Consider the following 23,237-nt stretch of genomic DNA (forward strand, 5'->3'; position numbering starts at 1 on the left):
CTACTACTACTACTACTACTACTACTACTACTACTACTACTACTACTACTACTACTACTACTACTACTACTACTACTACTACTACTACTACTACTACTACTACTACTACTACTACTACTACTACTACTACTACTACTACTACTACTACTACTACTACTACTACTACTACTACTACTACTACTACTACTTTGTATCTGGATAGTTATTGTTTTTGCTTGTTTTTTTTCTTCCTCTATGACCCGTTTAGGCTCGTTTAAGTCGTGTAATCGTAGGTGATGATGGAAAAAAACTACCAATTAAAATACGAATAGTTTGAGCAAATGGTAGAATATGGGGGAGAATTTTTTGGGAACTTCCTCAAAACCAGTCGATCGACAGTTGACATATCGTCGGCATGTCTCAGGGATGACACAGGCCGAGGGGGAACAACGCGTCATGGTATTAGAAGAATGTCGCCTTTGGTTCTTCAATGACGCGTGGCCCCGTTTGGCGTTTGTAACATTTGAATACGCGCCTGTATTTGTCATACGTATATTCTTTATATATATTGAGATATAACGGCCCTTTTTTGGCGGGCTAGACTCAAAACGAATCTATTAAATCAATGCTAACGGGGGTCAATGCACGTTGAATCAACCGATAGTAATTTCGATGTCGACCATGATCCCGGTTGTTCGAGCTTTTCGTAAAACTATAATGTTGGACAGGTCATGTAGGACTCTGAACGAATAGGAAAATTTGATAGAATAATAAGTCATCGATGGCAGTTACGAGCAGCTACAAGAATGACCTCTGCTAAAGCTGTCGTTGTTATTGATTCATAACATTCTACATAATTATAGGAGATTCAACGCAGTGAACACGGTCAAAAATTGACAGATGATGGAAGTTCGCTCGTTACTGTTGTTGTTTTTTCAAAATTGTCACAAACCGTATGTTCTGAAGTTTTAGATGTAAGGAATAAACAAGTTGGATCGGAGCAAGTCAGGACAGCTTGCATCACAGTATTATATTATCGTATAGTATAGTAAGGCTACTGATTTCTGTTTGCGATATTGTGTTCAGAGCCAGGCGTAATGTTTTGACCTTTCAGATCATAATTAGCATACGATTGGGTACAGGTGCAGGCTTTCTGTTAAACATTTATTAGCAAATTTGGCAATAACCACCTGTGATGCTGTTTTTCCCATCATTTGCTCCAACTGTCCGTCATACATGAATATCGCTTGATACTGGTTATTCCTGCTTCATGGAGACTTTCTATTTTGTGCACTGAATGCTCATTTTTTGTAAGTGGGACACAGGTGAGATAAGGTCTGCCACTTCCCCATCTTCCAGTATCATTTTATTTTGCTGTCATAAAACTCCATAAAGAATACCACTTAACAATTAGATAGGACCAATCTAAATTTTGATGTTCCGACGTAATCATTCTTCATATGCTTAAGCATCCATATCTTACGCCATGCTATATTTAATTAAATGAGAATAAGTAATGTGCATTTAATCAGCCCAACTGGCAAAGTTGTTACAGGGCGTTACTGAGGTACGTCCCGATAAATTACCCACTCATCAGTAATAGATGTTTTTCATTTCCCTTATCCACTTGATGAAGATGCCATATATCTAGATCGACAGTCTACAGTTAATTAACTCATATGATTATTCTAGACAGTGCTCTAATTTATACTTTGTTTCTTGCAGTTGTACAGCGTCGATCGGCCCTGACATCCTCATTACCATTCCTTTCTTTAACCTTGTCCGCTGTTCAGTTAGAAGTGGAAGCTGAGGAATGTCGAGTCTGACGAGCGCCCCTCGAGGCCCCGCGGCCACCTCGGCTGGAGGTGTTCCTAACTACCTCAGTTCTACCTTGTCAACGGTGTCGTCTTGCGCCTCGATGTCGCCAATTTCCCACGTTTCAACACACACACCATTATCGCCACGAGCCCTCCAGGCGCTCCTCGAAGGTGACGATGAGGCGTTTGAAGACGCTGTTGTTGCAATGGATGTTCCATCGCTCCTCGAGCTTGTTCACGCTCTACAGAACTCGATAGCAGTGGAACAAAGGTAAGGAATATCGTTAATATTGTTGATAATCAAGCTTCGAATAGAAAGGTGTTTAGGAGATAGTAGTAGCGCATCTCAACATCTCGATTATATGACCTTTTCGGTCGATCGGATTGGCAAGTTGTCTACTGTTATAATCGTACTGTCGCTCGTAGTAGGACGATAAGTATTTTATCATTTAAGGTGTTGACTGATCCGAGATTCGATAAATAAGGAAAACGAATAGTATAGCTCAGTAACCCAGTCGTTTCTCACTATAGAGGTTACAGACTTTCTGCATGTAATCGGGAATATGGTTATTTATAGACGCACGCCGATTCTGCTACCCTCTACTCAAAACATCTTCAGTATATGCTTCACTCGTTGTTAAGCGTTCATCGAACAAATGCATCATCAAGAACTACGCTCACGGAAAAGTGTGGGATCTCCACTGGCTAGAGCAGTACTACGTGATATTTAAAACAATAGCGGGACAACGACCAGCTCTGATCGGCTAAAAAAGTTTTGGTCGGGTGCTGTCCTTCGTTTGTTTATCACTACCTGCAGTATCGAATCTAGTAAAAAAAGGCGCTATTCATTGTTGTGTCATGATGAACATACAGGAAGGCCACTGCTTCCTAACAGAACGCATCGCTTTAACACTAAAGTTAGAAGGCCTTGTTCCAGCATAGCAATAAGTTAAATGTTAACTTATAAAGTTTAACAGAAGATATCTCATTTCGGCGCGGTAGTTCATCGCCCTAAGAAACCGTGTGTTTTATATCGATTTGAGCGAAATCGATTTATTTCTTGTAGCTCTGTAGTTGAAAGCAAGACGAGAATAATTCATTAGCTCCCGGCATAGGAATTTCTCAATAAGGAGCGGGCGACAAGGCAAACAAATCTATTGCGATGTGTTTTCAAGATGCCCTTTGAGTGAAACGCGTGCCCAGCCCTTTGAACAACCTCGTGCGGGGAAGGTTCCAAATGAATTACATGGCCTAGCTAACTATAGACGCGATTTTTAGATTAAAACGTCTACCTAGGTGAAAGTTGTGGCCTGCTTGGTTCGCAAGCTTCCAGGTGGCTTTGTCGACATAAAACTTTAAATACAGCAAAGACCTGTTGGCAACAGGATGCACAATTTATCGAAGTGTCGGCCTTTTCTATAAATCCGTACGTATTGTGGTTTGGAAAGAAGGTTCGAGTATTCAGAACAGTTATGAAGCGTATGTGTTGACGGCCACGCCGGTAATTTGCCTTTTTACAGCTGCGCCTAGCCGCAAAAATAAGCTAAGAAATTTTCTACTTTCTGATGTAACAATAAGGGTACACGTTTGCCAGCTATCTAAAACCTGTCTCGCCTAGAAGCATCGGCTGAACTGTTCAGTTCTGCTCCGCAGAAAATCACGAACACGCTGTAAATAATCAGAGCATGTCAGATCTTGTTAATTTTGACAAATTAGTGGCTGCAAGTATTTCGCCAACGTCAATGCCTATTCGCAAATTCTATGGAGGTTTTTTGCGAATACAGATAGCCTATGAAACATGCAACAGCTTGAACTGTTATCAGTGGTAAAACGTTAGTAGTGGTGAAAACCTCCGAAAGTAGCTCATCAGCTAGTGCCCAGCTTCGGAAATTACCAAATGTTCTTATTACCCTTGAAACGTTTGTGTTACCATTCATAGAATGTTTGCATAATATCGCCGAATTCTGCTATAAGACGCTTTCATTTGGTGCCCAAGAACTGAAAATTCAAGGGTTTACTCTATTACGTGTTTCAGATTGTAGCGCTCGGTATTAAGCCATGATTTTATCTGTCTCTTCTTTGATCGGATGGTACAGTGCGACAGTCGCTCTTTTTTCGTCAAGTATTATAGAATTTAGTCATCGGGAAGTGCCGCCTTCAAGCGAGACTTCATTCAATTGAGTATGTTTTTTTTCAAAGTAAATTAACCACCCCCGAGTGAGAAGTCTTTTGAATGTTCGTATCTTTTAACAACACTATCAAAAACGAATTTTGCTAGTTCGGTTCAATCTATCGATTCGCAATGCCCTGTTAATGAACGTAATCTATTATACACTACAGTATTTATATGCCTCGTGTTTTCGTCTTATTTTCGTTTTTTAATTAAGGTTGCAGATATGATCTAGATGCGATTTCGAGTAAACAGCTAGCTAATGTTTACTTGTAGATAAATGCCCCTTCTTCTGTGTGTTGTATGTACAGAAAACCATAGAGGACTGAAAATAATTAGTAAAAATTACGGACTGAATGTAGACGACAATTTCGCTCTCCAGCCTCCTTCTTTTTTATGTTTTAATTGAGGCGCTGATACCAAATATCAGGTACAAAAATTACATGCACACCATCAAAACGATGCGTGAAATGAAATCGTTTTTAGGTTTTCTTAACTGAAATTCCTAATAAAGTGTTTTGCACCTCTGATTTTTCTGCATCCTTTAGAACTAAGGGATCCGCAAACGAGAACGACTGATGGTGAAATTGTGCGACTCTTACAGAGAAATTGGTGCCGCTCTTGGCTCTTAATGCCTCTCCCTGCCTACGGGGCATAGCAAAACCAGCGGACGAAATGTGCGGACGAGCGTTGCTTGACTTCGTCGCCGTAAAATGTTTGTGATACATGGATAGTTACCATGACAAGCACAAGAAAAATTACGTCATTATCTATTTTCATTTCCTCCCGCATCGAATGGGGTTGGCCTTTAAACCGCGGCTTCAGTTGAAAAGAATTCAACATGTGGTCGAGCCGTAACCTGCAAACGATTATATATATATGTATATATATCTGCGAACAATAAGCCAAAACCATACGGCCGTCTCGATATGCGTGTATATCTGGACACAGGTCTCTATAAAGGAATGGATTCATTTGTGGTGTAATGCCCTGATTGGTTGATGAACGTGGTGTCGCTTGTTGCGTCCCGTGGTCGAAAATGTCATTTTTGGGCGAAATGTCACTCCGACATCACGTCAGCACGCGCCCAAGGCGCGTGATGACGTGAATGTTTGGCTGGCGGGAAGTTAACCGAACGCTATGATTGTAAAGGAACCGTTGCTCCGACTTAAATGGATTCAGAAAAGTTGGCCGAGAATCTACAACTACAGTGTACTATACATTCTATATAAATATAAAACATAAAAAAATCGTAACGAACGATTTATAATACCTTATATATTTTATAATATATAATACCTTAGTATAATTAGCTCGTTTTTAGATAGCTATTATAATAAATAAGGGGCCTGTTTTTGCACTAAGCAGTGGAAAAATGAATGAAGTATCCATCGAAGCAAAATTACAGGAACGTTAATACATCCAAATACTACTTCTCGGAACTTTCTAGGATGCTAAGAGTTCAGAGTCTCAAAAGGGCTGGGTGCTCCCTAGGGGACTGAGAAACAATGTGGCAAAACACAATGCTATGTCAGCGCTTCAATGCGGAAAGAATAATGACGGAGCTTGTAAAGACGTCTACTGTAGAAATACCACCAGTATTACAAATTGGCCTCTTCTGTATAGTTACTACGAAGCTCTGGGTCCCGATACTGACGGCAGGGTATGTATGATGAAATAACAAAAAGTTTAATTAAAATTGCTTAGTCTTCTGGAGCGACCATATACACACACACACACACGTACGCAGGTGTAGAATACGCAGGAAAATTACAGTAGTTCAGGATTTCCCCTTAACTTTGTCTCCAGTTTAGTCCTTTTAAAGCGGTCGACTGTTAACTAATTCATACGTTTGGTAATTCCCAAGTGGTCCAATGACAGCTGGTACACGGGGTAAATTCGAATTTCGGCGTAAACACACTTCGTTTCGTGTCGGGGGGTCAGCCGTCTGCACTAATAATGCCAAACGGCGAAAATACCACACGCGAAAATCGAAACGTTAGTCCATGCATCTGAATTTAACTTGACTGTAAGTATCGTAGACATGCTCTGCTTACTCTATATAAGGTTGTACCTATTTCCGGGCTAGGTATAACCACTCAAATTTCGGCTAAAATAACAGAAATGATCATATGGCCTGAAGATTAGCAATTCGTAAGTGATCATGTAGGGCTGGGCCGTATCTCAGCCATGCAGCGCGGCCTATAGTGGCTTCCAACGATTTTTATATAGTTTTAGCGGTGTTCATGAACGACTTGAACGAAAGCGCATTTATAGCAGGTAATTGAGGATGCATTGCGGATTATAGATTTCCATTGGAGGATCGTATGCCTAAAATCTCATGAAATCGTGTTCATGATGGCCAGGCTTAGAATCTGAAGCGTTTTGATAACAATAATGAAACTGAGGGATGTTCTGGCTTTCTAAATGTGTACCTATGTACTACTATTCTGTTATTGACCACCACGTTGGGCTATATAAGTGAAATGCAATATATTTTAACATCTAATGGATGTAGCGAAGGCACATTCTAGTCTGCTTGGCCTGCCTGGCCAGATTTCTGCTTAGCAACACTGGCGATTTAATCGAGCGTACTTTGTCCTGGCATGTAAAATGATTACCTGATCCGAGGATAATCCGACGAAGTCGTGTTCGTTCTCGTACATGCAATCAATTTCCTATGCAATCTATAAAAATAATTGCTCTGGTCAATAAATATCATCTGTCTTTGCTCTCTATAAATGGTTGACGTTATTCTAGTCGACGATATCCAAGAGCAACCCGCAATAGTAGCTCACCTAGAATAGGTCCTTGGAATTTGTCTGTTTAAAACATACGTCCTAAGTACATCGGATTAGTCGATAAAGAGGACCACGTATGCACAACAACAGTTCTAGGTGAGAATTTTACCAATGGCACGTCCAACGTAGACTTCTCTTCGAGTCCGTGGTTGATGGTTTAATTATTGTAAACCAGCTGTCACTGAGCAAGATCTCCTCTGGCGGAGCGTTGATTTGATCGACCGCTGCACGCCTTATGTCAACATGCACGTTTGTGTTGCAGATATATATTGAAACGAGGCATCATCTTCTAAGTAGTGTTTAGTCTATCTTTTTTGGTAAGCAGGTTTCTGCTTTTACCAAGTCTATAAATTATCGTCGACCGTCAATATCTTTTACCATCAGTTCAATAACTCCTTTCCTCGCAAAAAGTCCTTCGTCCCCTAACCATTGCATCTCTAAGTTGAAACTTCAACGCAGTTTCTTTTTCAAGAAAGCCGCTATTTTTTCACAAACTGTTGATACATTCCCATGGTATAGGTTGAGTTGAGAGTTTTCTAACTTAGGAAATTTTACCTGTCCTGGAAGTTGCATCTTATATCACAACTATATTTTTCTACTTCCACACATTAATTGCATTTGTTGAAACAGTAGCAGTAAATAAAAAACGTTGATTGCTATTTTGACTAATGCAGCTCCTTTGCTTGGATAAGGTCGCATTGGCCAGCGGCTACAGCAAATGACTATTTGAATGAATACAATATAAATCAATTGTGTTAGATTGATATGATCAAAAAATAAACCACGTAGATAAATCATGTTTGAGTCCACGCAACAAACACCGTTCTATGAGAGATCGATCAATTGTGACCCGCTTCTAGAAGCGAACCGTGCCAGACGCTTACAGAAGTGGTAACAGTCCTTACCCAAAAAAAAAAAACTAAATTATCAGGCTTCGTAACACATTAATGGGCCTACTCGGCCGAAACTTACCGGTGGAATTAAATGAAATTCTTTGTTGTCTGAGTTGTCATATATGCTTATACATCCCTATATCTTAGTTACATAATTTGCGTAGGCGTATCAATGTTTCAATTCTCGCTAATTACTTATCTAGAAAGATACCGGCATGATTGTTGAGGTTCTACAAGGTCAAAACTGCTATTGATCCATTGAATATGCGTTCGGTAAGTTTAACAGCAAGTGTATCTATACACTCTATTGCAGATACTTTGACGCGCTCAGTTTGAAACTGGAATCTGTCGCTCCGGCAACACTCGAATACGAAAAACTTTCGACAGCTTTATGCGCATCGCAACTACAGCTGGCCAAACTGTGTACCCGCAACATGCGATGCTTCACTCAGCAAGCGGTTCGAGCTCGAGAAGACCCCGCTAGCCTTGTGACGACCACTTCGACGAGCAGTGATCGTAAGTTACTGCCAAAGTTTCAAACGTTCTATATAGTATTTGTCGGGACAGTGCAGGTTGGTTCATGACCCGATCAACGGAAACTTTTCGTGATTGTCAAGCATACAAGGTGATCTGTTTCACTTACCTTACGCTAAATATTCACCTATATTTCGTGAGCATATTTAAATTCTATTCTATCACGATACGGCTGTGTGTGTGTGTGTGTGTGTTAAAATACTACGACGTATCCTTTTTCGAAGTAAACGTTATTTTTCGTTGATCTAGCATTTTTTGTTTTTCACCCATTTTAGCGACCCTGACCCCATCTGGCGGTAGTGGAAGTTGTGGCACAACTTACCTCAAAGCGTCAACGTCGCCTGTATTCGATTATGACGATAGTCTTATGCATGACTTCAATGCTGTTGAAAGACTCACACAAGATCAGGTTGGTCTGATACATATATTGGCAAAATTTCGGCTTTCATATATAAACTTCTTTTTCTTTGCTCTTTTCCTTAAACATTATGCACACCGGACTGAATGTCCTTACGTAACGGTAACTTTGATCCCGACTAACAAAAAATGCTTAAATGGCAAAAGTGATCAAACTACTTAATAATAACCCTTTCTAAAAGCTGGGAAAATTATTCAATGATTGTCAAGGCACAGACGAAACTAAAGATCAAGCCTCGTCACAAACAAACAACTTTCGACAGGGCACAACTTGACAACAACTCATTCAGGTGACCGGCCTGGATAGCCAACCACGTTTACGTTTGCTATAGTAATTATTGACCATGGTTGTCATCAATGTCAATCCCATGCATCATGCACGTTTGAGTGCCGATAGGGCTAGCGCGTATGGAGTTCACAAGTATCAGTACAAAGTACAATGCCAATAAACTCCAAATCTAGCTACTGCGCGATTTCGTTGGATTGCCTTTTTCTTATCCCATGTAACAGTCTGGATTAGATCTTCTTTCGCTTTTGGTGCCTTGTCGTTTCGATACAGACAGGGAACAACGGACGGCATGAGAAGAAGAAGAAGAAGAAGAAGAAACCGATGATGGAGTTTATCCTAGCTATTAGTTTCAACGTTATCCCTCCCAGGATAGTCTAGTCGATTCGAAGGTAACGATGATCTGCAGGTGACGGGCAAAAATCTGACAAAAACGCAGAAAACGGACAAGGGAATTATCCCCATGGTGTAATTTTAATACTTTTTTGGGTTTACCATTATGACGACATCATGCTGAATCATCATTTGCTACTAATGCCAGCAGACTTCGGCAAAAGGATCGTGCAACAGCAATGAAATAATGAACATCTTTCCTTGTCAGCCTGCTTTCATGCCGGGCTATGCAATGTTATGTATTCCCTCGACATCTTTCGCTTCGCCAGTTAACGATCCTCGACGATGTCCAGCGCTGCATTAACGATTGTTTGCTTTGATTAGTAGATACGACGACATCATGGTTTATCGACGACTGACGATAGCAGAAGTAATCACTGGAGATGCCTGACCGAGGCCTGGGAAGGAGAAATGTGATCGGGCAATCATGTTTCGCCTTAAGTGATGCTTAATAGCGGAACCATCTGTAGAAATCAATTTTCAAAGATTTCCTGTTCTTAGTATGCGCTTGGTGCCTCCAATCGCTTTTAAAAAACACCCCCATTATAATAATTGTTTATATAAATACTAATAACATCAAAATAGGAAATTCAGAGGGTGTATCTCTTCGGTCGTAGTTGGTCAGAGGGATTGGCGGGCAATAGTTACGGCATTATCCCGATGCTTGAATAATGTATTGACTGAAAATATCGAAACCACCTGCCAATGATGGGTTACTGTATTTCATTATACGACGGCTCAGTCGTAACCAATGATAACGGAACAGCATTGCGGCTAACGATTTATGATAATTCTTTTTCTAAATGAGGTTGAGCATCACGGGGTGAATACCTTCGAACGTCCAGTCAGAATCTATTGACTATTTACATGCTGTGTTTTATAAGGTGATCGCTTTTCCAACGACCAGTTAATAGGTGTGATTATTCAGGCGCACTTTTTTACTATCACACAATTGTGGATATATTTAAATTAAAGTGTGCAAGCTTTACTTGAAATCTGCCGGGTCGCGTTAGTATCTTTAGAACCCACACCTCCCTTGGATTTACTGCAGTGTGCAAACAGCCACACCAGATATATCTTGCGCTCGAACTTGAGTACAAAGTTTGAACGCAAGATACAGGATAGTTTTCGAATGGTCGACCTCGTAATAGACCTGTACGTGAATAAACACGCATACACTAAAGACGTGTATGTCTCGAACTCTTACGGCCGGTATGGCCGTTAGATATTCTATCGGGTCAGTGTCTTCCCTAGGCTACAACGTGCCTTCAAGATCAGCAGGCAAATACATTACCCGTTAAGCTATCACGGGGTTCGATACGCTAAACACCTGACGAACCCGCTATGGCAGGGGGCTCCTCTTTTCATCTTCTGATCCGATTAGATACTTTCGTAGACTAATATTGATCGGATGAATTCAGAATTCATGACGTTTGGCATTCTTTCCTACCTCTTAATAAACAACTATCACAGCTGATCGGAAACTGTTCGAAACTGTAGTTTCTTTGTCATGATTATGTTTGCTGGTATGTATGGTATACAAATAATAACAGTAATTATAATACTTAATAGAAATCAATCATGGTACTATATGTACTCTTGTATGTAAATCTTCGTGGACAGATTACCATGACCAGAAGACATTTAAATCTAATCTAAGCGCGAGAGATTTGTTATCATCTACTCCACATAACGATAGTAGAAGCATTTGGACTTCTGCTGTTTTGCTCGAATACATATGGGTTCTTGCAAAGTTAATCCAATAAGGTCGCTCCCAAGAGTGCTGTTGGCCTTCAGTTAGCTGGCCGATAACTCACCGAAAACGGCCATACTTAACACCATAGCAAATGCATCATTCTTCAGTCATTTCTTTAAAACCCTATTGCTGGCTTGACCCTTCGCCACCTTCGTAGAGCAAGGGCACACCAACAGGATCCGTCAATCAAGTCGCTGCATTTATGCTTACTACGCATTCTTTTATCGACACGAAGTATCAACATAACATAACTGCCGTATACACAATTCGATGGTTTTGGGAATTGACTCTTGTAAAGGCGGGATCTTTCCGATCGGACCTGATGTATTCCGCTGTCTAAACAACTGCCCTTTTCTGTCTGTCTGTTTTTTTTTTCATTATTTCCTCACTCGCCAACCAGTCCAGTCGCTGCGTAGCCGTTTATATGACGGGGTTAGCGTAATAATGATTAGGCGAATAAGGTCTCCATGGTCCTGCTGTTTTGACTGCTACATTCATGTCCGGGTTGTAATGAAGTCTACCATGACTAGCAATTTTACGAATTTCAAACTTAGCGCTTCACCTGAAGGCCCCGGCAAGCTAAGAGGTCACCGGGTGTGTACGCTAGAGCCTCCATGCAACGGGATATCTAGCGCAACAAATCTAAACGCAGCCCCCGAGCGAGTACGACTTCAGGACTGTTCACAATGGTCCTGGTAGCCATTATCGATTACGCAAAACGCCATCTTGTAAGAGCGCAGCAGACAAATACCACAGAAATATTTTGCATATATATAGGCGGAGATCGGATGTACCCTGTGTGATGGATATTTCTCGAATGTCAATCATATCTTGTTATGTTTTGACGCTTTCATATCCATAGGATTTTGTATTTAGGTATTTACGCGTTAGCTTTGTTACGCTGTCTCGACTCTAAGGGAAGTTGATACGATCACTTTTCCTCGAAACGAAACGGATGTACCTTAAGTTCCAACCTTCGCCTGGATTCAGGCTATACATTAGAAGCCGATGTTAGGTTAGCTAACAGAATCCCCCATTTAGCCAAGAGCATATGGATTACTCAGAGAGGGTAATCCACCGGTGTTATGGTCGCCTGTCAATGCACTCATCGCATACCCCTTAACAAATACCTGATCTTATGCATCAGAGATACTGACGAAAATGTTAAAATCAAATTATTTTTCCTTTTTGTTGATTGATGCCTGACATGCTGACAAGTTCATTATTTGTCTATGCTTTATTATATTTTCCTTAATATATCTTCACTCTTATGCGCCAGTTTAGTACGATATCCTGTTATTGGTATTTAACTCGATTCGTTTAAACGTGAAAAATGGCGGTACTTTTGAATTTTTACACTATGCGGTTCGATTGACACTGAATTCTGTTTTAATATCAAAGAGCTTGCGTAAAATTGCATATTGACAAAATGCCCTTTTTACAGTTCTCCATGAGACACAATAAAGCTTCTATTAAACATGGGCGATTTCCCTTTTTCCATGAAATGGAGCCCAAATGAATCGTGTATGCCTAAGCATTTTGCCTCAAGATCGCCTTAACTACTGATTGATTATAAGTAGTGCCCTGAATACTCTATGGATGTTAACAGCAGTTGAAATTTCGGGCGATAGCCAAATAAGAGATTGATGCTTGCAGTCCAACAGGACCGATCTTCATCGGTACGCGATTCTGTGACCAGGATACTGATCTGCAATTCTGCAGTAACTATTATATACCTGGATGTTTTCGTTTCGAAATTTCATATTTTAATGATGAAGAGGCGCAATTCAGCGCACAGATGTGCACAGTCTAAATACAATAGTAGATAGAAACAACACTGATCGCTGGACGACGAGAGAAAACTATTAGAAAAATAAAGTAATACTCGGAGCGGTAAGGAAACGAGTAAATAATGAATATTGCTATGTACATCGAGACAAACATGGCTAATGGAGATTTAAGTACACGAGAAGAATCACGGGGCGTTGGTAGGGCCGACGTTCGGCAAAAGCCCAGCCCGACAAGGATGACGGGGCGAAGCTCAACGGCAAATTTCGTGGTTCCAAAAAGACGGTTGACGACGTCAATGATGGTAACTATCATACGGAACAAAATTTAAAAAGGCATGTAAAGTTATCGAACAGGATGAGTGAAGAACAAACTGACAGTCAAACTTATGGCAGGGATACACATCACTGCACGAAGCGAGAAATTCGTTGGATTTCATCGTTCACCAAGTTACGCGCACAAACGCATAAGCGCTTATAAAAACGTACGACTAACAATTCTAAGTGACGACCCGACCATAGAACTATGGAAAAGACTTCAGCTGGATCTGATGCATTTGCGTAGACCTGGCCGTTCGTAACGCCAATATCGCTAGTGGCCGCTATGGCTAGCGGCCATCGCCCCGCGAATGTGTCCCATTGTTCTGTGTTGTTGTGGGGCTGAAAAACCAGGGGCGGGATAGCTCGCCCGACGAACAAATACACAGCAAACAAAAAATGGCGTTTGCCGATCATCAGCGGCAACTGAATAGGCGAACCAGATGCTTCCTCTACCCCCCGCATGCCCATCACTGACTTTGTTATGTATGATACGATGCCATCGCTGCCAGTACTTCTACTTCTATAATATTACTGTTGCTATTATAGTAGTTCATTTTGGCTTTTTGGGGCTTCCACCGCCATCAGCAGCGGCAGCAAAACGTAAGCAAAGACTTGCCGACGCAACTAGCTCCAGCTTGGGTCGGACGAATGGATGCATTAGACGGGAAACAGTGGCCCACCTAAAAGGAAGGGAGGTTAGTCAAGTGGACAGGGCCGAACACCGACTCGCGTATGGGGCCAAAACATAACCATGCTGATTTTGGCCTCGCACACAAAACGTCAAATCAGTAATTACCGGTGAAAGAGTACGGGGACCTTCTGCTGATGGTCAACACAGGACACGTGTTACTAGCGCCATCGCTGGAATCAACTGTTAGTTTTTGACTGGTAGATCCCGATCGAAGAGGTGTTGGCTGCATTGCATGTCGTCGACGTTATTGTGCTTTGTTGTAATACATGAGTGTAGCTATTAGTGCTGTTAGATATGGTTAAGGTTATTGTTAGAGTAAATAAGGTAGAATGCGTTTGTTCCAGTGGAGTAAAGCCCTTGCTGGAAAGGCTCATAAAGACGGTGGATGGCCTGTGTAGCGTCTTCACATCACCGTAATCCCTCGTTCTCAAGTGTGTGTCAACTACAGTATCTTTTTGTGGATAGACATAGGTATCTTTTTAGGATTATGACTAACGCTAGTAATTAGAGGAGCAGGCAGTATCCTGACTCAGCGGCTCCGTAGAAGTTATCAGAAATTACCGGTATGGTAGATAGAGTATGAGACGAGCATCCTCTACATCTGTCTGTTTTTTTTATAATAGTAAATAGAGCATAAGTGGCGCAAGCTCTGACTTGGGCAATGTGTTCAATGGTGGACAGTGGCAAAGGGAAGTCCGTTTATTGGACATGTACCCTGTCGACGCTTATATCTGCCGTTGTCTTGGTTTGGATAGAAAGACAAACGTTACGTTTGCGTGTGTAGTATTGATTATCTTTCAAATTTGCGGTGCACACACTCGCACCAGTCATTTCCTATTAAGTTACATATTTCTCGAGAGTGAGTTCAACTTCTACCTCTGAGAAAAAATGTCTACTGAAGTAATCCGGGTCAAATTCATTCAGTAGTGGTTTATTTAGTCGCTACTTTGCTACGCGGAGCGTCCATGTAGTAGTAGTAGTAGTAGCAGCAGCAGTAGCGTGTTTCTTAAAGACGGCGATTACGTAAGTGAAGACCATATCTTGTAGCAGACCCCAACATCGCCTTATCAACGTATATCCGCCTTAGGGCTAGAAAGGCGCATTAACACACGCATTGATAGCAAACAGGACGCTGAATGTTGTGTTTACCAATTTATCTGCAGCACCAAACGCTATCGACATGATTGGAAAAGTATTATTTACAATATGCGTAAATAGAGAGAGTTATTGATTTACCTGTACACCTTTCTGTAATCCCACTAGCATTGTACGAGCGGCAGATGCAAATACACAGGTCCCCGTAACGGTCGAGTAATAACGCGTTTGCTTACGGAACTTAGATAGTCTAGGTTCGATGCCGGGCGTAGACGCACTTGGTTCAGTGTTGTGAGGAGCTATAACAGTAGTGGGCATCAAAGTCATTTGTAGAGTTTTGCCACGAGAAACGAAGTACTTCATTGTTGAGTATGTGTACATTGTCGTTATAATCGTTTGTATTACGTATATTTTCTGTGAACACATAATGGATTAATTAGAGTGAGAGTCAATTTTGAATGCGGCTTCACAGACGTATACCAGATATTGCTTCGTTTACGTTGTTTCGGATCATGGTGAAAGACGGTGAGGTTAAGTCTATTTGACGGTTATATAATAGGGCTGTTGACACGTTAGTCTCTCGCCATAGAGACATGTTTCCATTGTCGCCGTTATTTCTGCAGACAACGTTACTGGAAAACTTTCGTAAAGGTCTACGAAATATCCAGCGCGGTCCAAGGTCACCTAGCGTAGCAAACGATTGTCGTTTTGCAACGAACATTACAGAATGACAAAGTAGCAAACTTCCTGATGGATTTGGGCTGTCTGTATGAAATGTGGGGTGCGTTAGAACGATGGAAATATCCGTGCCAATGTAGATGTCGTAAAGAGGTGACAGACAAGACGAAGTCAACCAATAGCCTCTATGAACGAAAAGGTGAAGTGCCCAAGTAGGTGATATGATACAGGCAAACATGAAGGAACTAAGTAAAAGATAGAAGTGTTAAAATATAATAGAGATACAATTTCTAGCTTAACTTTGACTGATGTTTTCAATTGGGCATAAAATCTATTGTGCAAGGATCATAGCTGCATGGTCAAGTTCTTACATTGATACAGCCGGTTTTGCTCACCTAGATGACTGTAGAGATGGCGTGACTATAAGTTGGCAAGTTTAATCTAACGAGTAAAGCCTCTATGGCTTTTCTACGCCTTTTACAAGTGGCGCCATTAACGTGTATCCCAAGGGCTAATCTGTATATCACAAATGTGCCTGGCCACCGTCTTATCTTTGAAGCAGAGCTTAGTTGAAAAGCGTTGAGCTATTCAAACTTTGACATAGCAGTCTCCCAGATTGAAACGTATCGACGGTGCGAGCACGTGGGCCACTAGGACCTAATTACAACCTAAAATTAGGACCTAAAAAAAATCGCAGTAAAATCAACGTAAGTAAATGAAATGTCCTTTGTGTGAACAAATCTATTTCCACGCATATGCCCTTTTGGGGCAATGAGATCGACACACTCAGCCGCACTGGCTAGGTTGGTTAAGGTTGTTTGATGCTTGACAACGAATTTGTTTGCGTGTACGCGCGTCGAAAAAGGAAATTTGCATAAAGCGTTTATTTAGAGTAAACTTTACGTATGCCAGCAACTTCACGTACCCAAGTTGACTGCTAAGCGACGACCATTGAAGTAGCCTGCGGTCACTTAATATTTGGCAAAATGTCAAATCGCAACGGTGCTTACTTCTCCGTATCTCTGCGATCGAGACGGCAACGTGTCCCAAACGCAGTACTACTAGTAGTATCAGCAGTGGCAATGGTAGTGTCTGTGTGTTTCTATATGTCTATTCTGTGTTGGCACATATGCATAACCATCTATCGCGCTAATCATCGTTGCTTAAATCGCATTAATTTTCTAAGCTTGGTCGCAATAGTTACTACGTTAACAAAAATAGTCACAGGGTGGACGAGAAGTTGCGGGTGTTCGCTCGAGTTGATCGCAATAACAGCTATTCATTCACCGTTAGGATAGGTGAAAATAAGGCTGAACCGACGTATTGGCGGTCGGCAGAGTCAGCTTGTAGAGAAGCGTCGCGTCCCGGTACCAGCCATGATGTACTTGCTTCATTATTAGAAGCAAGAAAAAACTTACTCAATTGGGATTTCACCGCAGCTCAGAAGGCATACGTTCTGTTACTCGATCGGAACGAGCAAACGGTTGGCATGTGCAGCGACTATGGGCAGAGTTCGCTCGGTTTGGGGTAGGGGTAACGACATGGTATGACAAGTGTTGACACACGCGATTGGTCACGGAATCATTACTTGGTTAGCATGGTAGCTTGTTAAGCAATGATTTATCTTTGTCAATTTGTCTTGTCTTCAACTGGACGAGATCAATGTCGCGAACTGTTGTTTTGCCGGTCCCTGTGAGCTTTATTATTCCTGGCGTTGCCAATTACTGAATAAAAATCTCACGAGCTACCACTAGCAGAATAAACCATTTCATTTTGAAAATTTTAGTCGAAATTATCTTCTTCTAAAAATGGAACATATAAACATACCGAAGCGCAATAAGGGTGTAGAGTTAAATAATACCTTATCGTCATGAATGTTCGTTTATGCGGAAAACCCCACGGCAAAAAGGTGCACGTAATATTTAGCCGAACAAAAAACACCTATAGTTTTTGCGTTATAATGGGGTTCTAAGATGTTTCCTTTGCTACCGCGCATAAATGATGGACCGAAATTGAGGGAAGCCTGCAGGAGGGGGTATTTCGGCGTCGCGCGCTAACTCGTTTAACGGCTTTTTTGATAAAATCTTCAGCAGTGTTTAGTAGGAATGGCAACATCTGGCATCCGTAAAACGTAAAAATACGTCTGCATTTGCTGTTGTCTCCAGGCGCCACTACTAGCACAATAACTCGGCTGATTACCGCTAATAAAGCGTCTGTTTGTAACATATCTCGGAAACACAATTTACATACATATGGCCTTTGTGTTTCGATACCGTATTATATCTAGTTGCATGATCCCTAATAAAAAGCCTTCGAACTTTGTCACAAGATGTAGCAATTAACGACAGATTTTTTCATTTTTACTATAGTCTCGCCGTAAGATGGCATGCTAGGAATTGTCACTCAGCTAGTACAGATAAAAGTGTAGTCTAATGATCGTCCATCTCAATACGAAGCTGGGGTCAACTCTGGCCGCTGCATGGTCAGTAGTGGCCGCTGTCAAGGATCAAATAGTTTTATTACTATAATTTGCGTAGAAGGGAAATCGGTAGCGTCTCATATACGTTGGTAGCGTGCGCATGCAAAGAATAACCCAATATTGAAACGTCGAAGAATAACTAAATCACTGGGTTTTAACGATCTTAGTTGCTACACATCGTAGTAATACGTCCCGTCCAATATGGTTGTTGTCCGATCAGTGGTATGAAAACAATTTTTTAAAATACACTTCTACATATGATCGAATCAAGCTGATTTATACATGATGTAATGTCAGCTTTGCCGAGTCATTAATTTCATTATTTACATTTCGCTTACGAAGTTACGTCTAATTGAAGACCCACCGACTGATTCTCTCAGACGACGATTACTCAATGGAACCATAGGCGCCATCTGCTTTTTAGATTTAGAATAATGAGATTTTCTACTGCTAAACAAGTACCTTTTCCAGCTATTTACATCTACCATTTGTCAGATCTAACCGCTGATGGATTGTTTTGATCACAGATTGCTGAGCACCACCCCGAACTGTCCGCTCATCATCTACAAGCAACGCAAGTAGGCGTCCGTGAGAGACTAATAGTCGGTCTAGTCATCACTTAGAATCCGCTCAGAGTCACATCGAGATCACTTTAAGATTCTGCCGGCGTTTCTTCGATACTTGATCAGAGATGCTGTCGGCTGGCAATACTAAAGCTAAGAGCTTGCAGTCGTTCGCTAGCTGTGCTTCGAACATCGTTTAATAGTTGGCAGTGGTAATAGTAACTTTCTTGTGGTAAGAAACCAGTAGATCGCCTGATCTGTTCTCACTCTTGTGGTCTCGTCCTCGATCGCGCAAAAGTTAAGAACTCCATTGGTCATAATGGTCCCATACACTCAATGGCAAAAGCTGCTTGCGTTCTGTCCTATGCACTTGCGATAATGAATTTTTTCATGACTCGGCATAACGAGTACATTGTATAACTGGCTGTTGCTAAATATAACGGGATTACCAACTAAATTGACCAGTTGACAAGAAGCGTTGCGATTCATTCGTACGCGCCACAATAGGACAGCTTGCTCAGGTACGTCAGAAAAAAAACAGTCCTGAAATTATATTGCAATATATATCGAGAAACTTGAAACCCTGTCGGAACGAACGCCTTCCCATACTCTACATAAAAGTCAACTTATTATTATGTTCAGACAGTCAGGTACTGAGCCTTTTTATACAGTAATAGGCACAAGTTTATCTAGATATGCCATACGTGTGAATGCTACTGTTCGTCTACTTGAATGGAAAGGCACTTTTTTATATGAACTTGGTTGGGATAAGGTAAATTTTGGGCGATGTGTGTTATCAGAAACGAAATTTCACCTTAAGAATGTTCCTGGCTCAAATATATTATCTAACTTGTCACTGACTACTTTTTGCTGCCTGCTTGCCTGTTCATGGTTCTCGTGGACACTGTGACCCTAATGACCTCACACAAAATTCTTTGGGAGTCGGCCTACCTCAAAAGTACGAGTATCTAGATGACATTCTTCCATAGTCACCAGAGGCTTCGGCTGTTGCTCATTTTTTCACAGACTGGCAAGTTGTAAACATGTTACTGAAGCACGCACCTTTCTGTATTTTTTGATATTAGGAAAAATACAGATAACAATTATAGTCTCAGGCTCTATGGTTATATATCGTATATATATATATATATATATATATATATATATATATATATATATATATATATATATATCTTTTTATGTCACCATTTGTACGTGTAATTCAGCCATAAAGTTCTGCAGAGTGAAAAACCACAGCAAAACCTCATGGTTTTATCATAGAAAAAAAAAAAAATAAATATGTTTGCACAAAACATAAATGGAGAACAATATAACCTGTGATTAAAATACCCACGAGTAAATGCAAACATTTCTTACACCTGACAAGGCAAAATTCATAAGATTTTTTTTAAATTAAAAAATCTAAATTAATTAAAAAATAAAAAAATTGAATGAGAAATCCCGGTGAGATAATAGTCTTACAGTATTAGAGAACATTCGTAGTACAAACTGTTGCCCTAAAAAATAAATCGGCAGTTGCTGTCACTGCTAGAAAGGTACAGCAGTGAAAATAGAAGTTTCAATCAAACGGTATAGTCTAATAAAGTGCTCGTGAGTAACGTTAAAGCTACACGTCTCCATGCAAGTCGGTCGCGTAAAAAAACTTGGACCGTTCTATTCATAGTTAAAGTATTTGTATAGTATAGCCTACATCAGGACGTAGGGATCGTGATAACTTGCCTGCGTGACATTTGGCAAATTGGTTCGGGCTACAACATTTGTCCGGTCGCCTCAAATGTATGACACGCTTATAAAACACGTTTTTCATAGAGATTACCACCAAAACATTGATACAGATTGCTTGAATTTACTTAGCAAAGCGCCTAATAAAACTCCGGACAATATTGAACCAGCCTGTGTTTGCCTATTTGTTTCTATATAAGTATTTAGATCAAGTTTGAAAAATTATCTATGTGATTAACAAGTAAAGGAGGGTCCACATGTTCCCGAATTTTCAATTTAGCGCCAAGTTCTGACCATCGAGTAATTTTTATGTAGTGGAGTTAACTGTGTTTTACTTTTATTTTTTAGGGTAGTCTTGTGTACATACTACTAAGTATCTCAACAACGGAGCTTGTTGCGTCTGGGCCGAGAGTCGCTCAGACGCGGCCGTTGTGTTTATCGTCATGAGGACCACTAACCCTCAATCTCTCTTTTTTTCGTTTTTGCTTAGATCCGCTAACCCAGATTTTCATTAAGTAGTCGTAGAGGCAGTGGCCCATTGACTGGAGAACAAAGTTGTTGTGCTTTCTACTGATTTACATGAGCCGTTAGCATTTCGCAGCAGTCAGTATTTCGCACCGTTAAGGCCAGTTTACATAAGAGGGTCAGGTCGGAGTTGTGGCTCATTACTATACTACATGACCTCTGTTGATAATTCCTCTATAAAAGTGCTATCATTTGTAAGTGGTAGCATAGAAAGGAAAGTAAAAAAAAAAAACCGTAATGGCTATAAAGTTGTTGTTGTTGTTACTGCTGCTGCTACTAGTGTAGTTTTAACAGTCCGTCGTAGCTATTAGTACGACAGCGAGTGCCGTAAGCGATACTGTGGTAAAGGTTTTGTTTGAACTTACTTCTTAGGGAAACATAATCAGAAGCGATTTAGCTATAAGTTTAACAGTCGATGATCCAAACCTGAATTTCACCCTACTGCTATTTTTGTTACTGCGTACGTGTAGTAACCGGTCGACCGAGCAACCTGTAATAGCATTACTATTTCGCTTCCAAAGGAAGAATTTTTAATAGATAGTTACAATAGATAGATAGACTCAATACCGTGCGTCGTGGGAAAAATCGTGAACGTGCTTTAAGTGTCCTAATTTTACTGTGTTTATAGACATTGATGACACCATTCAATTTGGATAGAATAAACGGCTGGTAAAAATCGCGTGAAACACGTACCCCTACATTTTGCTGGTAGTCAGGTCAATGAAGCTATATTTGATAACCGTATGATACAGTTACAAGGAAAAATACATAAATCTACGACGGCAAGAACTACCTATAATTTACGCGTTTCGAGCTCGGAATGGCCGATGGTAAAAAGCTAGCCATAGCAGCGTGGTTTAAGAATCGTCAAAGGAACTTAGCTGTTAGCAATCAGCCTTTTTCTTCTGAGACGTCTCTATAAGATCGTCACCATTATCTAACTGAGTCACTCCGATGATACGGTCCTGTATAATTAGGGCTGCAATGTAGAACAGTTCCAACAGGTCAATTGTATATGATTAACAGAACCGTTGCAACTATGGGCAATCTCAGCGATCAGAGGATCGTTGTCAGCTCGTCATGTTGGAATCTAGAACAACTGAAATTGTTTGAGACTATATGTGCATGCTGACTTTATAAAAGGAAACCCCCTAAAACATCAGAAATCGTTATACCCTTTACAATTTCGACGCGTATAAAGTAGTGGCTGCAATGTAATTAATCAGAAAATGAGATAAGCGTCATGATGAGGATGCCAGAGCTCTTACGTGCATTACTCCAGTACCAACTGGCACGATGTCGACCTCACTAGCTCCCTGTGATCTTCGGCGGCCCGTCAATTTTCAATGCTGTGTTTTGTCGTCACCTAAGAAGTATAGCCGCTACCTTTATCAGCCTCTGACCAGCGGAATTTTACAGATATAATAAATAGCAAGCGTTCTCGTCCGTGAGAACTGTTTGCCATCATGGTAGGCCGTATCCAGCGTCTAGATACACATATCAGACATGAACGGTACGGCTTGTTTTTCTTTTTTCACGCTCAGTCAACTAGTATTTGATGTAATTTGGAAAAACTAAACTTCATATTTTCTGAGAACACTACCATCACGCCCTGTTCCATCCTGTCACCAACATCGGCCATCTGTCCTTGGCTTTCGTTACAGGTTCACAACCTTCTTGCCGCGAGCGGCTTTGATAATGTGGACGTTCAGCTCCGTCAAATGCTGGGCGACTCTGACTCTGTTACTTCGGATAATGGAAACCATGAAGCGCTAAATCTGCAGCAGCTCGAGCTGTTGTGTGCGGCAAGTCCGGAAAGCGGCGCAGGCCCCGACGAACACGACTACGACTCAGTCGACGACGCAGACCACTATGATTACTATATCGGCGGTATATGCGATAATTAAACACTGGCTGGCTTGTTTTAGCTAGTTTACCTTTAAATAAAGTCGGTTTCCAAACGAATATCATAGGTATTCTCTTTACAACAACTCTTACTGGGCTATCTTTTGTCGTTTTGCCTTTTAAATGATTTGGGAAATTTTTGCTTAAGTCTGACCTGAAATCCGTGCAGCTGAATAAAATTACGCTGACAATTGTATACACTTTTTCTCGAAGGAATGAGGTCGATTTTTAACGAAGCTTCAGAACAATACTACGATGTTCTGTGTTGAAAACCATGTATTGTATGGTTTTCAGTCGGCAAGGTCGTACGTATTATCGCTACCGTACAGCAAAAAGCTGAGGCTGTTTTTCAGAATCTCATTACGGCAACTGCTATGGTTTCAACGCTTACTTAACATATATTA

The 23,237-nt window shown here is 40.9% G+C and overlaps 1 protein-coding gene and 1 long non-coding RNA gene across 5 annotated transcripts in view; one reads left to right on the forward strand and one right to left on the reverse strand.

Annotated features, from left to right (window-relative positions):
• LOC111267907 (uncharacterized) overlaps positions 1-23,237 on the forward strand; it is a 112,546-nt gene that overhangs the window by 78,330 nt on the left and 10,979 nt on the right. The window contains exons 2-5 of one of the 4 annotated variants that reach the window (XM_022846479.2): positions 1,705-2,067; positions 7,974-8,176; positions 8,470-8,603; positions 22,593-22,818. In XM_022846479.2, the coding sequence (XP_022702214.1) occupies positions 1,793-2,067; positions 7,974-8,176; positions 8,470-8,603; positions 22,593-22,818 (838 nt within the window). In that variant the 5' untranslated portion in view covers positions 1,705-1,792. Of the gene's footprint in view, positions 1-1,704; positions 2,068-7,973; positions 8,177-8,469; positions 8,604-15,226; positions 15,310-16,225; positions 16,326-18,498; positions 19,182-22,592; positions 22,819-23,237 lie in introns of those variants that run through there. The other 3 variants (XM_022846482.2, XM_022846480.2, XM_022846481.2) reach the window with 3 other exon arrangements.
• On the reverse strand, positions 1,954-16,049 carry LOC147752470 (uncharacterized). The gene is made up of 3 exons (XR_015313996.1): positions 16,014-16,049; positions 15,082-15,239; positions 1,954-2,038 (listed from the first exon to the last, which is right to left on the reverse strand). It is a non-coding gene; the product is annotated as an uncharacterized LOC147752470 (long non-coding RNA).

Source organism: Varroa jacobsoni, unplaced genomic scaffold (assembly GCF_002532875.2).
Source record: "Varroa jacobsoni isolate VJ856 unplaced genomic scaffold, vjacob_1.0 scaffold_1238, whole genome shotgun sequence".
Taxonomy (NCBI): domain Eukaryota; kingdom Metazoa; phylum Arthropoda; class Arachnida; order Mesostigmata; family Varroidae; genus Varroa; species Varroa jacobsoni.